Source organism: Festucalex cinctus, chromosome 2, assembly GCF_051991245.1.
Source record: "Festucalex cinctus isolate MCC-2025b chromosome 2, RoL_Fcin_1.0, whole genome shotgun sequence".
Taxonomy (NCBI): domain Eukaryota; kingdom Metazoa; phylum Chordata; class Actinopteri; order Syngnathiformes; family Syngnathidae; genus Festucalex; species Festucalex cinctus.
This window is the reverse complement of record NC_135412.1, coordinates 43831476-43850848: the sequence shown is the minus strand read 5'-3', so window position 1 is coordinate 43850848 and position 19373 is coordinate 43831476. Positions and strand designations below refer to the sequence as shown.

Sequence of the window (19373 nt, the reverse complement as noted above, 5' to 3'; positions counted from 1 at the left end):
ACACTTGTTACACACTCAGGCTTCACTTGCCTATATCGGTACAAGATCACCCCCTATTGGCGTAACTGATAACAACAATATATCATATTGTTACACTGTAGTTGCAAAGCAAAGGAAAATTGAGGCCTCCAGCTCAAAGTTGAGAAAACTTTGAAAATTTAACATTGAAAATGGGTTCTTTAAGAATTGTATTAGCCCAAGTTGCACCTATATATGGAGGACCAAAAGTGCCAACATTAAATCAATAAATACAGTGTTCCCTCGTTTTCCGCTGGGGTTAGGTTCCAAAAAATACCCGCAATAAATGAAATCCGCGAAGTAGTTAGCTTTATGAAAACATAAAGCTTATAAAACACAACTCTTATAAATGTTTTAAGGCTCAAAAGTTCCCGACCGCACAATTTATACACTTTTCTCATTGAGGCATTTACATGTTCTCCCATTTCTCTCTTGTTCAAACATTGACAATGTTCAAACCTTCATAAATTTGATAAAATGGGTATATTACTGTAAAAAAAAATGTGCAAAATTGCATTTAAAAAAAAATCCGCGATACAGCGAGACCGCGAAAAGTGAACCGCGTTATAGCGAGGGAAGACTGTACACCATTAAATAATAAAATAAAAGTGTCATTAATTAATTAAATGTGTCATTAATTAATTAACTGTGTCATTAATTAATTAATTTCCCTGTTATTATTTATTTATTTATTTATTCATTTATTTATTTCTCTATTTAATTATTTCATGGCCGCTGTTTTGCGGTGTTTCGTGAATTTATTTTATCTGTCAAGCTCGCCCGTCAAAGTTAGTGGGCGGGGCTGAGGCCTGATTAACTCAAATCTTGTCTAAGCGACTGCTTCGGCCTGAAGTGGTTGTCAACATGGCGGCTATGGTGATAGATTTTTTGCTGATATAGAGTGATCGAGGCTATTTGTTGTGCAAAACCAACATCAAAAATAAAAGCGATATTTCTTTTATTTCGATAAAGTACAATTTTGCCTTGTAGGCGTTTCCATTGAAGAGTCATTTGCTTCTGAGGCGTAGTTCTCGTAATGTCCCGCCTCAACTCTCGCGAGATCTCGCAGTTTTTTTTTTTTTTTTTTTTTTTTTTTAAATCACTCATTCACACACAAGCTCACTTCATGTAAGCCACATGGGCCTCCCAGGCGGAGAAGCGAACCCACGCCAACCGGCACCAAAGGCAAGTGACGGTTCCACTCCACCTGGAGCCCAGAGATCTCGCAGTTCATGAAGGCGGTCGCATCATGCAACGTCACGAGAATAAATTGCGTGTTTCAGACTTGATACATTTAAGGGATTTTAAATATATCTCAAATTCTATTAGAAAAATATTATAGATAGATGCAGGGAGAAGTCTTGTTTATGATGCCTGGAAACAGCAGTGGCAGCAAGTCAAACAGCGACATCTGCTGGCTTTTAGGTCCACACGTTTGGAATGTGATAGAGTTTACTGCTTCTATGTTGTTAATTTAATGTTTTAATTGTTTTCGTATGTTTGATTTGTATTCCATGTTGGCGACAGCAGTTTTCATTGCAGCAATTTTTTTTAAGTGCTCTCAAAATAAAGTTGAGCTGAATTTAAATTTGCTACTATTGTTAGTAACGTTTTACATACATAAATGCAAATTTTGTTTTGTGTGTGTGTGTGGTTTTTTTTTTATTGCAATGTTTTGATCGCTTTGGTGATGTTTGTTGTTGGACTTGCAGCAGTTGTTCAATCGAGCATTTTTCACCGTTGTGGCTTCTTGCTGAGCCACTGATCCTGTACAGTATTCTGAAATGGATTTGCCTTGACTTGATGAGCAGATTGACCAATCAGGTGTTAGGACCCGCCCACTAACTTTGACGGGCGAGCTTGACAGATAAAATAAATTCACGAAACACCGCAAAACAGCGACCATGAAATAATTAAATAGAGAAATAAATAAATGAATGAATAAATAAATAAATAAATATATACATAAATAAATAAATAAATACATAAATATATAAATAAATAAATAAATAAATAAATAATCACAGGGAAATTAATTAATTAATGACACATTTAATTAATTAATGACACTTTTATTTAATTATTTAATGGTGTATTTATTTATTTATTTAATGTTGGCACTTTTGGTCCTCCATACCTATAGTCTCTTCATCTTTGGAAATATTAATTTAGTGGATTAAATGAATAGACAAATATGACAGAAAATCTGTACTGAAATTGCAATTTTCATCACTTTCAACGGATACTACAGATACAAGAATTTCTTTTCATCAAATCATTTTTTAAACATAAATTGAGCAATATTTGCATATACAGTACAAAGTTCAATCGTGCAGCGTGACACAATATCCCATGACTTGTTCTGTTCACAGTGCAAGGTATACAATGCCTCTTGCTTGAAGTCAGGCTCAAATGGATGGATGGATAGAAACAAATCTAGCCTCTCACTACTTGACATGTCTAAAACTGTAGTCTAAACTTTTCTTTTTTGGGGGGGATGCTTATTTGCTCAGGAAGGTTCACGAGTATACAATACTTATTTCTGTTTGGAAAAAATATATCATGTACTACTGTACACTCCTTGTGCAGCCCCCTTTATTGTTTAAATTTGCAACTGATGAATGTTAATAAACTTATATTCATAAATTACATTTTCATTTAATTTTGTCAAGAGAATGTGGGGCTTCCCTTCCCGCTTACCCAAACAGTTCGGAAACAGGACTACAGTATGTGTAATCTTTACCTGAAGCAGTGGGCGTGGCCTCATAGCACTGGGTGGGGTCCAGAACTTTCAAGGGGCCACTCTGCGCCTCTCACCCCGCGGAGGGCACACTGTAGCCGGCGAACATCGGGACCCCCCCGCCCCCCTCCTCCTGCCGGCTGGAACCGTCCTACACCGCAGCAGCTCCCGCAGTGTGGGAGTGAACAGAGAGAGCCAGCAGTGATGAAGCGTGCGTGGAAACGCGGAGACCAGGTGAGAGCTAAAAAAATGAGCGGTTCATTCAAAACCTCCGTCATAAAACCAATTTTCAAGTTCCATACTCAAGTTAACAGTGATGACTATGTTGTTACACGCCGAGCAGATAGCTGCATGTAGCTATCACAGATATCTAGACATTATATTTGTTTTATTTTTTAATTTAATTATTTTTTTTTTAGTAGTTTTAGCGTCCCTTGCACGGTGTCATACTGGGCTAATTTATCCAATGTTAGCTTGATTGTTGCCCGGTTGCAACGGGTCTAAACTACATCAAAACTTGTTACGTTAGCTTAAAGTTGACATTCACGACTCTGAGAGGTAAAAAACAAAACAAAACAAAAAACCCGCTCCATTAAAAAAATAAAATAAAAAATGAACGCAGCGCATTGAATGAGTGGTTAGCAAGTTTGTCTCATAGATCTTAGGTTGAGGGTTTGATTCCCAACTTCGGCTTTCTTATGTTCTCCATGAGCTTCCGTGGGCTTTCTTCAGGGTATTCATTTAATGTTCCGTAGTGAACTTGTAATTATTGTGATTGTAGTTTGTATTTTTGTTGATGTGCGTCATGCTAAGAGCTGCCCCTTTAATTTGTAAGCAAAAATGATAGGGACGATAAAATGCTTTGCATTCGTATTGACCAATCAATGACAAATATGAGGTGAGAGTTGGGGTGGGCCAGTGAGATTTTCCATGATTTATGTGAGCAGAATACCTGCTTGGTGGTTGACTCGTGGCTGCAAGGCAGTTTTTTTTTTTTTTTTTTTTTTTTTTTTTTTTTCTTGACACACATTCCTGCCAGATTACTAGCGGCACAGATTAATGGAGAGACAGGCTCAGATTTTCTCCTTGAACTGAAAAGAACGAGAGTCAAATGCATTTCTTAGACTTGTTCCAAGATGTAATTTAGTATGTTCCTCTAGATTCAATACGTGAACTTTCTCGGATTTTCTAGGCTAATATCATAGTCACATTGTCAAGAAAAAAAAAAGTCATAAAGGCCAATGTAAAACATTGTAATACTAATGAGAAAAAAGTAATCGGAAAGGAAAATAGAGTTGTAATTGTTTGGGAATAAAGTGAGTATAAATGTAAACAGTTTTGAGATCAGCTGCTGAAATGAATTTATCAGGCAATATCATTAAATATTACTTTAAAACCCTTTTTTTCTTGTAGTATTTCAAGTTTATTTAATTAAAATGGCAAATTTTATTTATTTTAATATTAGGACTATAAAATTGTCTTTTTTCAGTAAAATGTAAACTTTTGTCATATAAAAAAAAAAAAATCTTTAAAATAATAAGTTCTTTGCAGCCCCATTAGTCTCGAGATAATATTCTGATTAATATTGAGTTTGTGGATTCAGAATAAAGCAGCAAAATCCACCTGTTTTTATCCATCTCAGGGGACGGCCATTTTGCCACTTGCTGTCGACTGAAAATGACATCACACTGCCTAAGGGCTCCGCTTGCGAAGGTCACTTGACCAAACTCAGAAAACAGGTGCTGAGCTGTGACTGGTCATTACCTGAGCCCTGAGCATCTTTGATGTTGATGATATTCATATTCCACAAACACAATATTAATCAGAACACCGTCTGTAGACTAATATGTCTACAAAGATATACATATGATTGTAAATCAATTATTTTAGGTTGACTTCGTACATTTTTCTGGAATCAGTTTTATTCTCATATTTACTCTGAAAATGCTATGCCTTTATTCTTGCAGTATTCTACCTACCCTATGTGTGTGAGTGTGTGTGTGTTTGGAGGCGCATGTTCCCAGGGTTCTCGGAGGCTTAGCCTAGCTTTAATCAGCTCAAGGACCTGGTCCAGCAACCTGCTGCTGAGATCAACTCTAACCTGAAGGGTTAAGAGGATCCACAAGTAGCTCACAACTTCAGTTGTCGAGTCGGAGAGACTGAGAGTGATTAGTGACTTCTTTTCCTTGGCTCATTTGCACTTGAGTCAAGACCACACTGGTATATTTTGAAATACAGTATGGACCTGATGCATCTAATTTCTTTTAACATGAAGTGTCAGTCAAATCTAAACAGAATTTGTAAAGAGTGACAATACTGTGACTGCTAGCCAGTTAGTGGATATCACAAACAGCTTGGGGGCTTGCCTGTGCAGGCTGAGATGCCCATAATCATACCTCCTGATATAAATCACTGATGCCAGTTTTCTTTCCTTTTCATGTCTGTCTCCTCTTGCATATTTGTCTCCTTTAATCCAGTCTGGAAATCATGTTTCCAGACAACTGACAACTTAATGAGTGCAACCTCATTACAGTGTCTGCAGTATTCTCAGCAGCCTGAACATAAATATGATTAAAAAAATGTTTATATTATTTCTAGGAAATGTTGTTGTCTTTTACACATGCATTTTTAAAGGACTCTTTATGTGGTCATATACGTTGAAGTAGAAGCAACAAGACAATCAAATGCAACGTGAGAAACATATTGTATATAACACTTAAAAAATAATAATAAAAAAATAAAAAAATAAAAAATAAAATAAATAAATAAAAAGAGTATAAATATTATTTATCCGGCATGTTATGAAAATAGGCATTGGTTATATTTCTCAGAGTGGCAGCTTGGTAGTGCATCTCATTTTCTCATAGGGATACAGTATTGCGCAATGTCCTTCCTTCGATTCTCACTCAGTGGATCCAACTGTTGAAGATGGATGAGATTGTTGGAGGGAAGTGTTACTTGTTCAATACTATGACTAACCTCAAAACATCCCCATGAGATGGTTTAAAAGCTCAGATCTACGTGAAAAACATCAATCTGCTATTCCTTGAATCCACTAACGCAAAAGCATATAGTACTGTATATGCAAAACAGTGGGAAATGATGTTGTGTGTTTTTGCTCATATCTGCCAAAAAGTGTTGACTTGATTACAAGAATCTCTCGTCTACAAAGTGGATAACAAATGTCATCTTACCTGAGTAGAAAAATAGTAACGCATACTATCTGATGTAGCAATGGAGGTGACGCCCTCAGAGGCGGCGCCAAAACTAACATCAACCTAGGGCTGGGCGATATGACCAAAAAATAAAATCTCAATTTTTGCAGTCATTCAGGACGATTACAATTTTAATCTAATAAATCCAACAAACGTTTATTTAAAAGTTTCACTTATTCAAAAATAATTCAAGTGCAAAATGTTCAGACACCAGTAACGTATACTGATTCTAGATTAATTTTAATTAACATAAACTTAACATTCATGATTTGTGCGTAAAAGCCACAATGAAGTAGTTGGCAGCTATTGTAAACAAGTCTTGTAAACCACCCATCCAGCATTCTGCCAATTGTGCAAAATTACAACACATAAAAGCATTTGGATGTAACAGAACATAAGAACAACAGCTTTTTCTAATCCAGAAAACAAAACTCGATTTCACGATTTAACAAATCTTCAATTATTCGATTTTTTAAAATGATGTATCGAATTCATTCGATTTATTGCACAGCCCTACATCAACCCTTGTTAAAAAGCAAAACTTGGTCCAGTCTCCTGCTCATGTAAACACCTCAACTTCACATCACAATACCAGGCGCCATGTGGCGCCATTACAATTTTTAATTTTATTTCTTTTTTTTTAATATTTGCCGTCAGATTTATTTTTTCCAATGGATAATTTTCTCTTGTTCTATAGCACGTGTGTCAAGATCCGGTCGTCGAGGGCCTCAGTCCTGCAGGTTTTTGATATTTCCCTTCTTCAACACAGCTGATACATGATCAGCTCATCAGCAAGCTCTGCAGAAGCTTGATAACGAGCCTGTTATTTGGAATCAGCTGCACTTCGAGTAGGGAAATCTTTAAAAAAAAACAAAAAACTGCGGCCCTCGAGGACCGCAATTTGCCACCCCCTTTGTATAAGGATTCCTTGGCATGACATTATTGTGTTATTAGCCGGGTTTATATGGAGTCTTTTCCAATTGAAATCATTCCGAATGAAGATCTCTGTTCGACTGTTTACATGTGACGTAATCTCTTCCGATCTGCCGTTTCCATTCTCCACTAAGTGAATTAGATCAGCAGCACTATTAACTCTTTCTTCCCAATACCGTGCAAATACGTTTTTTTTTATGTTTTAAGTGTCCAAAGATGTATTTATACGTTTTTTTATTTTTCATTTTTTTATTTTTTTATTTTTTTATTCTAGAGCATACAGAAGGCTTTGATGCAGCCTCTCAACTGCAAAGAACGGTTGCAGAAATGGTAGTTATTACACAAAGGGCCAGCAGGTGGCAGCAGAGCAAAGGAGATCAACCAGGGCCATGTAGAAAAAAAAGCTCAATTACTTACAATTTTAAATAGATTTGTGAATAATGATGAACCTTAGCTCTCTTCTATGCTACTTGCTGCAAAACGGAAACAGATAGAAACATACTTTTTTTTTCCTGATGAAAGAAGAGACTTTAATCTTTCTTTTGATAGATTCCATGCTTTTAAAGCAATAAAACACAATATTCTGTGGGCCTTGCAAAATCAGTCAAAATTCAGTAAAACAGCCGTGAGCGAACAGGATTACTTCTGTGAAAATGGCTGGAAGTGAATGAGTTAAAGCCATGTGACAATTCATTCGTCTATTTAGAACAGTAGATGTTATTGGTTTCACACTTTTATTAAAGCAATATCTTCATGCAAACAAGTTTCGAGTCCTTTAAAAGAAGTTTTCCCATCACAAACGAACTCTTGGAAGACACTGCGACTTTAAAGTGCCAGATGCCGTTTGGCTATTCCAATTGAACTGTTAAATGACTCCGAATGAAATTTCATTCATATATAGCCTTCTCTTCCCTCAATTCAGTTCTTTATATGGAACATTTTCTTTCGTTTGGTCATTCGTGTTCATTCTAATCGGAATATTATTACTCCATGTATTTATTGGCCTTCAAATGCAGCATGTAGCCAATGAATTGAAACACAAACTTTAATAGTCAGCATGCTACTTCCTGTATCATTGATTAGGTTTTCCCCCAAATGCTTGAATTCACTGTTTAACTACTGTAACTGACTGCCTCACTGACTCTCAATTTGATTTGAGCCTTGCAAGGCACACTTGGCAAAAGATAAAACAGGCCTATTTATTTCCTGTGCATATTGCGACATACTAGCCCGTCCTTTGTGTTTTGCTGAGAGGTTCACAGTGATATCACTTTACGGTTCTATGCTCTTTGTCTGGGTCACCTGCTCAGCTATAGATATGACCACCTGACACACCCTGCAGTGAGTTATTTTTTAACTTGAACACTTGGAAGGCACCCGAGCTGCCCTGCTGCACATTGTCGGCACAATTAAGATGAAACCGATGCTTGCAGTGTGCGTCAGTTGTTGTGTGTTCTGTTCATTTTTCTTTTATTCGTCATGTTTTAAAGCCTTACGCTATTTATGACTGCCACACACAGAGGTTGATAAGTAACACCAACTTCCTCCATGATGTCATCACAATGATGTGGTCCCAATTTCTAGCCGAGCCTCTTTTTACAGCACCTTTACCATTCAGGATTCTTTTACATCTTTACCTTTACATTGCTGCCAGCTGCAGCGCTGAGCCCTTGATTTGATGTGTACACAAGTTGATACAGGCACAAGCGCACAGAGGAAGGCTTATCATGTTTTTATTATACGGGAGCTTGGGATTGTTTGGGCTGGAATTCCGAGATTCCTTGGCTTTGTCTCGCCTCCGCACAGACTTTGTAGCGGCGCCATGAACTTTCTACTGGCCTCTCCTTATCTCCTCTTGATGCAACTGTTGGGTATTTGGCAGGCTCGGTTTTTAGGTTTGTCGGGTGCAGTTGTTACCATGTGACACTGGTGGAATTATTAGCATCGAAATGTCCAGTTCATCTTTATCATTGTGGATAATAAAAAAAATAAATAAAAAAAAATGCATACGATTTATGTTAAAAAGGAATTCGTAATGTGTGTTTCTTAGCAAGTCACTTTTCTAGCAAAGTCTCACCAATTTAGCAACACAGACTCTTTCATAAACTAGGTACTCTCTGTTCACAGCAATCTTGTCGGTTCAAGCAGTTCACATCAGCGGGACACGCTTTGAAATAAAAAAGTCGCTCAAAAAATTCACAAAAAACAGCATCATGACAAATAAAGCCGAATTAATATATAAAAATGAATATTAACCTAGCCCAGTGCTTCTCAAATAGTGGGGCGCCCCCCCCCCCAGGGGGGCGCGAGGCTCCATCAAGGCGTTTGACCTTGGGGAACATGCTTCTTAATTATTTTATTTATTTATTTATTTATTTTACTGTCCTAGGATAAATGGGGGGGGGGGGGGGGGGGGCTCTCTGTGATTATAATCCGATATCGTCCAATGTACGCCGATAATTGTCAAGTGTTGAATTTTCGACCATTTCAATGAAGCGAGAACCCGCCTTGAACTTGTTCCAGTTTCTGCTCTCGCTGCCTCGCCATCTCCTCCTTTAGCAGAGGCCGAAGGTCACATCAGCAGAGCGCTGTGAATGTGAAAGCTGCTTTTGTTCTCTCATGCACTTGTTGTTTTGTTGGCTAGCCCCAATCACACACATGCATGAACATTACCCACACATGCAGACACCGGTACACTTCCTCCTACGCTCGTCTCTTTGTGTTGTCTCTTCTTGTCCCCCTTCCAAAGTCTTTGACCTTCAAAGTTCCTGGAAAAGGTCCAAGGTGTGTTCGCTTCACGTCTTCTTGACATTGTAATCAAAGAGATTATGGCTATGCTGTGCACTTATGCAAAAGGCATGACCACACAAGCAGGTGCCTTTTCATAAATACATCACCAAAAAAAAGTCGGAAGTCCTTTTTTTTTTTCTTGTTTCATTTGTATGATGTCATAGTGTGCACCATTATGCACCATTTAACTCCACCATGGAGCTATTGTTCACTTATTTTTTTGGTTGTTTTTACTTTTGCCAGTGCAAATATCTTTTGACGAGGAGGTTATTTTTGGGCTGTTAGTTTGTTAAGCAGGATTATACTAAAACTGCACACCTGATTTTCACTCAATAGACAAATGGCGCAATTAATGATTAATGATTAATTGACTACTAAATACTATTAAATTTTGGTGCATATCCAGTAGAAGTGTACATCTCCCCAATAAAAGACAATTCTGTACCAATCTGGATACATGGGATGCAATTCGATAGTTTATTTAAAAGTGGAATGATTTGATTCGGTTTGATTCAGTGGATTTATAATTCAATTCAAAATTCGAATTAATTCAATTAATTCGTCCATTTAAAGTACCACGATGTGAAAATGAGCTACATCGTGAAATCGAGGTGCTTATAAATAAATACACATCATCTACCTTGAGCGGCTCGGTTCTGTTTACGCGCGTTGTTTTGGGGTACTTCGTTTGGTGGCTGGCGCGCTTGCTGATGATGTCACCCTACTATAGCGAAGCTGCGGTATGTGACATCATCGGTAGGCGCACAGGACCCAGCAACAGCCATGGCAGTCCACATCGCCGCTTGTTTTTTTCCCTTTTCACTCACACAAACACGTACAGAAATTAATGAACAAATTAATCAATTAATGTGATGTGTATTGCGCACAAGTTTGAAAGCAAACGCAGGAGTGGAGCTCCTCCATAACGTCTCCGCGTGAGCCTGACGCAGAAGTATACATTAGCATTAGCATTAGCATTAGCATAAGCCTTTACACGGTCTCCCAGGAGGCGAAGCCAACTCATGCCAACCGGCAGCGAAGGCAAGTGACGCTAGCACTTCACCGGGAGCCCCACATCAGCTATTTTGGCCAAACGATATGCTGCTACTCGCGCACATTGTCTTCTCCAGAAGACCAACCAAGTAAAGGGAGGGACTCATGTTACGTTTATTGTATGGAATTGGTTCGGCTTTTACAAGAGCGACGTAGAGCAAATTACAAGCGTGTGCAAGGTTTGCCGAACAGCTATTAAAACGAAGAATAGCAGGCAGAACAACTAATTCCAGCACTTGCGCCAATAAGCTATGTATATGCTATGTATGGCATTTATGTTGAGCAAAAGCTGTGAGTAGATTTTTTTTTGCACAAGTTATGTGGCATTTAAGTTATGCAAAAGATATGAGTAGCTTTTTGGAACAAGCTATGTTACATTTATCTTAAAACGGATTAAAAATTCGTGTACGTTATTGTCTGAACATTTTGCACAAGATTAATTTTTGAATAAATCAAACCTTGTTTAAATGTTTTTTGTTTTTTTTTGTTTTTTTTAACTTTTGATTCAAATCAATGAAAAACGTAATCGTCCAGAATGAAAAAATCGAGAATTTATTTTTTGGCCATATCGCCCAGCCCTGACTCAAAATGTCAATTTGATGTATGATGCAGCAAGTTGTTTTTTTTTTTTTTTTTGTCATTTTACGATATGAATGAACTGAGGGGATGTACATCTCTCTTGATACAAGTGGTGCCATATGATTTAAGGGCAATACACACATCTTTTAATTCAAAACCGATTTCCCGATTCATATTGGTGACGTTCCATCGTTAATATCCAAATAAATGTGTGGACCATGGGGTGTATATTGCTATAGTTGGCTGCAACTCGGCTACGCACACTGCAGGTCTTAAGTCTTAATGCTCAATTCCGATTTTTGGTGAATTCAGATTTTTTTTTTTTTATGTAATCGTTAACATTACATATTAATTGCAACCTTAGTGTGTCAGCTGTGTGAACCATATGTGTCTGTGAAGTGACCCACATGCAAAAAAGAAGAGACTGTTACTCACAATGCTGTGTTTACGGATGTAAATATGTACTTTTATACTTAACTTTTATATGTCCGTCGTTGGGGCTCATCTTTTTCTCATCTCACATCTACAGACGAGCGATGCGGGAGGAGGTAGAAATAATATGGTAGAAATAATATTTTGGGAAAATGAGGCGAGCATTTTTGCTGTCCTCGTTTTTTTTTTTTTTTATTGACACAATTCAAATTTTTGACGTCCTCATTCCATAGAGATGTCTACTAACCATGGTGTCACGTCATTTCCGTGCATAATAAATTAACCGTCTGTGTGGCTAAACTACTAATATCACCACAAATGCCAACTTTATGCTTCATGTTTCACGTGAGATTAAATTAAAGTCAAATATAAAGTCACAACTGTTCCTCAAAATAGCTTTACGAACATATCCTGTGCAAAGTGCATATGGGACTTTTGATGACATAGAGGTCGGATATATGCAACCTGGCTATTCACACTGAGGTCGCATTGCAAAAAATCGGAAATGTATCCGATTTCGAACCACATATGAAAGCGAGTCAGGTTGGATATGAAAAAAATCGGAATTGAACTCTTCACAATGACATAAAATGTCAGCTACAGGTCGCATTTGGGAAAAAAAAAAATCCGATTTGGGTTGCACTTCCCTGTAGTGTGAACTCAAATGGCTCATTGATGTGAATTTAGGTGTGAATGGGTGTGTTTTATGTGCTCTGCGATTGGCTGGCGACCAGTCCAGGGTGTAGCCTTCTCTTGCCCAAAGTAAGCTGGGATAGGCTTCATCTCACCCGTGACCCTCATGAGGCCAAATTGAAAATGGATAGATGGAAGTCCACTCAATTGGAAATCGGCAAATTGACGACCAGTGTACCCAGCCTCTCGTCCAAAGTGTTTATGTTCATTATTGCATTACTGCCACCTGTATTATATGTTTATTGTATTATGTAACTGTATTATGATGTTACTTAAGAATTTGACCATATACTGTACATGTCTTTTTTACTTCCTGTTACGATTTGTAGGTGGCGTGAGATGTGGACCCAAATGGAGGAGATTGATCAAACAACGGGAATAAGTAACATAGGGTGATTTATTAACAAGTGGGCAGGAAAACCAAGACTTTGAATAGATGGAACTGGATGTGATAGAACTGGACTTGACTTGACGTGACCGAACTGGAGTGACGTGACGTGACGTGACGTGACGTGACCGAACTGGAGTGACGTGACGTGACGTGACGTGACGTGACGTGACGTGACGTGACGTGACGTGACGTGACGTGACGTGACGTGACGTGACGTGACGTGACGTGACGTGACGTGACGTGACGTGACGTGACGTGACGTGACGTGACGTGACGTCACGTGACGTGACGTGACGTGACGTCACGTGACGTGACGTGACGTCACGGCTTGACTTGACTTGACTTGACTTGACTTGACTTGACTTGACTTGACGTGACTTGACGTGACTTGGCATGGCGGGCACTGGTGAGGGCACTGATTGGTCACACACTGGGAAGGAAAGACACACTCAGGTGGACTTGGTTACGAGACAAGGGAAGAAACCAGGAATACATGACAAAAACACCAACCACAGACAAACACACCCAAAAAACACCAAAAGAAAACAAAATCCCAACCCCACAGAACCAAAACATGACACTTCCATTTGTCAATGTTGTGCCTCTTTCTGTAAATTACGTAACTGAAATGTGCTTTCATTTGGCCAGGTAAAAACATTTTCACAACTGTACACTTGAAAAATTCCACAGTTCGTATTGACATTGTCTAAATTGCCCTCTTTGTTCCTGTCACTACCACTCTTTCCTCGTCATTTTCTCTCCGCTCACTCTCTCTCTGGCCTCTCTGGCCAGCTCTCTACCTCCCTTGCCTCTTCACTCTCCCTGCGAGTCCAGAAGAAAGGGGTGGCACATTCCAACAGCCTGGAGACCGTTCCCCTCTTTCAACTAGTGGCCCGCAGAGTGACAGTGCAATTAGAATAATAATAGCTGTCCATTCACCCCAGTGCCCCAGTGACGAGGCCGCCGGCCAGAGAAAACCAGGGAGGGCGAGCCGCGGGGCGGAGAGAAACGAGCACTCGGGAGCTCCCATTGGCCCTTGGCTTCCCACCGTTTTTACACCAGCGCCGGCGCCGGTAGCTCCCTCAAGTTTGTTTTACACTTTCTGCTGAATCACATGTGCATGCACGCGGAAACACACACATGGCAGAGACTGGCGTTCAATGGTGCTAAATTGTGAGGAGATCCAACGTGAGTATTGAATCGCTTGCCAGCTCTCACGAGGACTTGTGTTCTTGTTTCAGTCTTTATTTTGTAATGTTCTTGAGTTGTTAGTAAAGTGTAAGGGTGAGGCGTCATCACTGTAGCTCCACTTGGGCTAAACTGTAACTACAAGTGTTCACTGCATTGTTGGTTAAATTGTAACAAGATTGCAGATCACTAGTGCAGATGGCATTTGTGTAACTTCATTGCGAGTGACCTTTTATTCGTCAATGCTGAGAGACAAGACAAAAATATTCAATATTGTAAATGTGTATACATTACAGTACTGTGTTTGTTTGATTTGTTGTTTATCCATGTGAATATAGCAGAGCATAAATCATCGCTCAATCCGAGCAAAAGTGAAAACAAGATGTGTTTGTTTGTCCGTCTGTTGGTACTTCCTGGTTTTGAACACTGGCGGCACAATTCTGATTCTGGATGTTGGAGGATTTCATTGATGCTATAGACTCAAACAGTGGAAATAAGCTCTGGTATCTGAATCTGTATCAAGATACTCGCCAGTGGGATAGCAATCATTCTGGAATAGTATTGGTTTGTATTCTATTTTATAGCTCTAATACATATCGGCATTCAAATATTGTACTTTTTGAAGGCAAAATCAATGAACATAAAATGAGCAACCTCTTGTCACCAGCGTCCATTCAGATCGCCTTGTCATCGCGATATCGCTCACAGCCACTAGAGAGCATAATTCCGTGGTGTCCGGCGAATTGTATTTTATGCTAGAATTGTGACTATGAATATTCTAATTTATTACAGATAAGAAAATTTTTAAATAATTGAAACACAAGACACACACAACATGTTTTATATCTTAGTAAGCTTCCTTATAGTATCATTTCTTCTTTCCTGTGGCATTCCTGTCACCACAATTATTTGTCTTAGAGGTCACGTTGGCGCGTGACGTGAAACATGCTTGTTCTCTCCTGTCATTTTGTGTTTCCACACATGCACACACATATTCTGTCCCATTCAGGGGACGCCCCTGTGTTTGCAGAGCCTGTGCATACAAAAGGCTTTTTGCTCACAACGCAGCCAACATGAACTTCACTTTCATGTCACCATTGAGCCCATTATCATAGGTTTACAGATAGGGAGGGGGGGAAAAAAGCCAATATTTTTTGGCAGGATCAACACATTTAAAATAAAAAGGATCTTATTTGATCCATGCCCCACAACCAACAAAAATGTTTCTGTGTGATCGAAGCGAGAATAGAGCCATCCCCACAATTATATCTTGCACCAGATGTCCAAAGGCAATACACTCCAGCAATTTAACAACAAACTAATCTTCAGCTTTAAAGACCTTGAAAGATATCTGACCTAAGACGGCAATAATAAGGTTATAGCTCCAGTGCTTGTCCCAGATCCATATGAAATTGGAGCATTGCACCTGGAATGTTATAATACAGTAACTTAACAGAAGGAGCGTTGGCTGCTTGTGTAAATAAGTGTATAGTACCTATTAGTATAACTACACAAACAAACGACAGCATTAACTCACAGTTTTGGTTAAGCATGGGGTAGTTGTTGCTCAGGCTGTAAGAACTTAACCTTGGTCCTCTATTAAGACTACTTGCAGGAATCAATCTTGGGAATTATTTCAAACATCTCACCCAGAAATTGTCCATCCATCCATCCATTTTCTTGACCGCTTATTCCTCACAAGGGTCGCGGGGGCTGCTGGCGCCTATCTCAGCTGGCTCTGGGCAGTAGGCGGGGGACACCCTGGACTGGTTGCCAACCAATTGCAGGGCACACGGAGACGAACAACCATCCACACTCACACGCACACCTAGGGACAATTCGGAGCGCCCAATTAACCTGCCATGCATGTCTTTGGAATGTGGGAGGAGACCGGAGTACCCGGAGAAGACCCACGCGGGCACGGGGAGAACATGCAAACTCCACCCAGGAAGGTCCGAGCCTGGACTCGAACCGGAGACCTCAGAACTGGGAAGCGGGCGTGCTAACCACTCGACTGCCCCCAGAAATTGTCATTGCATTTAATTAAATGATGCCCAAAATTACCTGACATTGAACCAATTTACCAGAAAAGTATCTGCTGCAGATCCTGAAAATAGTTTTGGATTTTTCCATTTTCTGAAACATTGCTGTAGAGGTCATTGTTTAATCTACTTCAGTTAATGAATCATCAAGAAGTAGTCTATGATGGTGTACTATTTGCTGTTGATCAAAATTAGGTGGTTTGGCCTTGGCAGCACTGAAAGTGCGACTTCTACCGTTGTTGTAAAATACATTTCCACTCAAGGTGCACAGTAAATTCTGTAGTGTAAATTTGACTCTATTTAGAGAGGGACCAAATAGACTCAGGCTTAGAGTAAGCTAAGATTTTCACTAGGAAGAGAGTAAAATAAAATAAAAACTGGGGAAGAAAATCGTTTTTGGTCTCTTGGAGCTTCCATGGCATCATGGAATCAGCTGCAGCTAACAAGAGCGAGATACTAACAGAAAGCAGGAGCTGCATGGCTCAGGGAGTAGATCGGAGTAGTCTTCCAAGCTTTAGGTCATGTGTTTGTTCCTCCACCCTTGAGTCAATTTATTTATTTATTTATTTTCCAATTCTTTATTTTACTCTCTTCCGAGTGTAAGTATTACAATTTGATCCCACTCTAAATAGAGTCGAATTTACTCTACATAATTTACTGTGCGGTCATATGCTGGATCTAAAACTTGATTGATATTGATATTGTTACCACAAGGTAAAATGTATTTGATTTGGTCTGTTTGTTGACAGATCCAGACTGCTTCTCTGCTCGTTTCATGTCCAGTGTTGCTGATGACCAGCATGGCTCTGTATCTGATGCTCTTCGTGCTCAGTGAGTACAATTCCCTCTTCTTCTATTGCATTTGGGTTCCTTTATTAACATTAGTAAAGGATGATGTTTGAGAACAATATGTTCCAAAAAATGTTCATAGTTTATCAGCATGCTAAAATTTGTTCAGCGAGGTTTACAAGTTATTAGCTGTCAACTGTCCCTTGACTGGCGTTTAATCAACGAAGGAAAATCTTCATGACATCAGCAAAATTAAAGTAAGAGCATTATTTTTTAGATGATATTCAAATCACAAATAGTCGCAGAAAAAATCTAAATGTGATTCAAATAAATCATGTCTTTTGCATACGCTAGTTATCTACACACAACTCGAGAATACATTCACTGTATCCACACAGTAGATACAAGATACATTTTATGCAACAATTTGTGTAAAGTTGTGCTTTTGGGATTTTCGTGGGAGCAATAGCAGATGTTTGCACACCACTGTGATATCATAACTTCCCGCATCATATCATTCCTAACACTTTTTTTTTGTAAACATTTTGGTGTAACTCTGAGTTGTACATAAATAAACGTCAGATGTTCTACTGTAAATTTCAATTTTCATTGTTGATTTTAAGCGATATATTGATCAATGTGGTAACAATACTAATGCTGCATTCGAGGATGGTCGGAAGTCGGACTTTTCCGAGTTTAAACCAGGAAATGTGTACGGGAACGCCCCCTTGAACTCGGAAATTGCACTTGCGAAGTCGGAAGAAAAAAAGGACCCCGACGGACTACAATGTGATGTCACTCTGAATGGCAAAACACAATTTACTCGGGTATAAAACTAGATAGCTTTCTTCATTCATAAATATTCACCATAACTTCACGTAATGCAACATATGTGACAGTATTGCCGCTATCTCCCTGTTATTGATGATATTATACGGTCAACTACTTAACTGTATGGAATGCTTATGAAATAAGATTAAAACAATAAATGAAGCAAAATTGCAAAAAGGTAAGTTTTCTGGAGGTAAAAATATGTTTTGAGGATCAAAATAAAAAACAATTTATCACTATCCACTAGGGGTGTGAATTGCCTCGTACCTGACGATTCGATTCGTATCACGATTCACAGGTCACGATTCGATTCGATACCGATTAATCCCGATACGAATTTATAAGTCGATTGTTGCGATTTTTTTTCATTCAAATTTAGAAAATACTAATCAGTAAGCTTGTAGAGTGTAAGATTTATATGAAAATGTATTATTTATTTATCTGAAATTTCAGTCTTATAGAGGTTGTAATCTGTTTTATGTTTGAACAGCATTAAAATAAAATATTAAGGCTTAATGTTCCGTTCATATAACATTCTTCCATGCTCAAGGTGTGAATCCTAAAAAAAAAAATAAAAAAATAAAAAATCGATTCTGCCGATTATTGAATCGATTCGAGAATCGCGCGATGTAGTATCGCGATATATCGCCGAATCGATTTTTTTTTAACACCCCTACTATCCACCATTTTGGTTGTTTGCTTTTGCCTCGAACACTTTCAGGTCAGAACTGGGAAAAACCAACTCGGATATTTCCGACTTCGACCATCCTCAAATGCAGCATTAACCCCTTCAAACCCGCATTTATTATTTGTTTATTTTTTTGCTGATTTCGAATCTTTTCCAACATAAGAATGACGTGGAAAATTTGTTTTGGGGTTATCTCCTGTTTTTATTTGTTATAGTGGATGCCAGGATAATATGGCTGTAATGTGTTGTAAACTTAGCAAGCTTATATGTAACATTTTTAACATGAACATCATGCAAATCAAATTGTGATTGGTTAACTAGGATCCAATCATGAACCAGAAATGTTGACATTATCCAAATTATGCGTTGTATTGGTTTAGACACGCAAATATGTCATGTCCAGTTTTGTCCACTGCAATCATCTATGGATCCGAAGGGGTTAACTTAGTATCCAATGAAGTATCCAGTGATTAACATACAAAGAAATTATTAATTTCTGAATTGATGGCTCACTGCATGATGGTTATAAACTACTGAATGAATTGATGGATAACTTCACGAGTGTTTGTTTACATTCCTGCAAGCTTACCTGCTCTACTTTAAGCTGCAAGGAAAGTGTTGCAAACATGCTCTTAAAGGTGTATTGGCATTCATTCACGGCCACACTGACACCTGGAATGTTTCCGTTAATGAATAACATTTTCCATCCTGTCTCTACATTCCTGCCGTTACTGCTGTATACCGGATGGAAATTGGATGCCTAGGGGTGCCTTTACCTGTCATTCTTCTTCTTTGTGTATGTGTGTGTGTGTGCGCGGGTTTCATTGCCTCATTCTACACTCTAATAACACACTTGTAAACCAGCTGTCAATGATCTCCTTGTTCTGACAGATATGCCTAGGTGCTTCTCTTGAGTTCTTTGGGACTCACAGTGGTCACGTTCGTAGGTGTGTCTATCAAATGTGTCAATTTCCAAGACTGGTGTCACAAA

General features: G+C 38.8%; 1 protein-coding gene across 3 annotated transcripts in view; it reads left to right on the top strand.

Moving 5' to 3' along the window:
- Nucleotides 1-2842: 2842 nt before the first annotated feature.
- The window catches only part of lamb2l (laminin, beta 2-like), a 215547-nt gene continuing 199016 nt past the window's right edge, over nt 2843-19373 (top strand). For 2 of the 3 annotated variants that reach the window (XM_077515185.1, XM_077515182.1), the window contains exons 1-2: nt 2843-2992; nt 16824-16905. In XM_077515185.1, the coding sequence (XP_077371311.1) occupies nt 2963-2992; nt 16824-16905 (112 nt within the window). In that variant the 5' untranslated portion in view covers nt 2843-2962. Of the gene's footprint in view, nt 2993-13861; nt 14033-16823; nt 16906-19373 lie in introns of those variants that run through there. The other variant, XM_077515183.1, reaches the window with a different exon arrangement.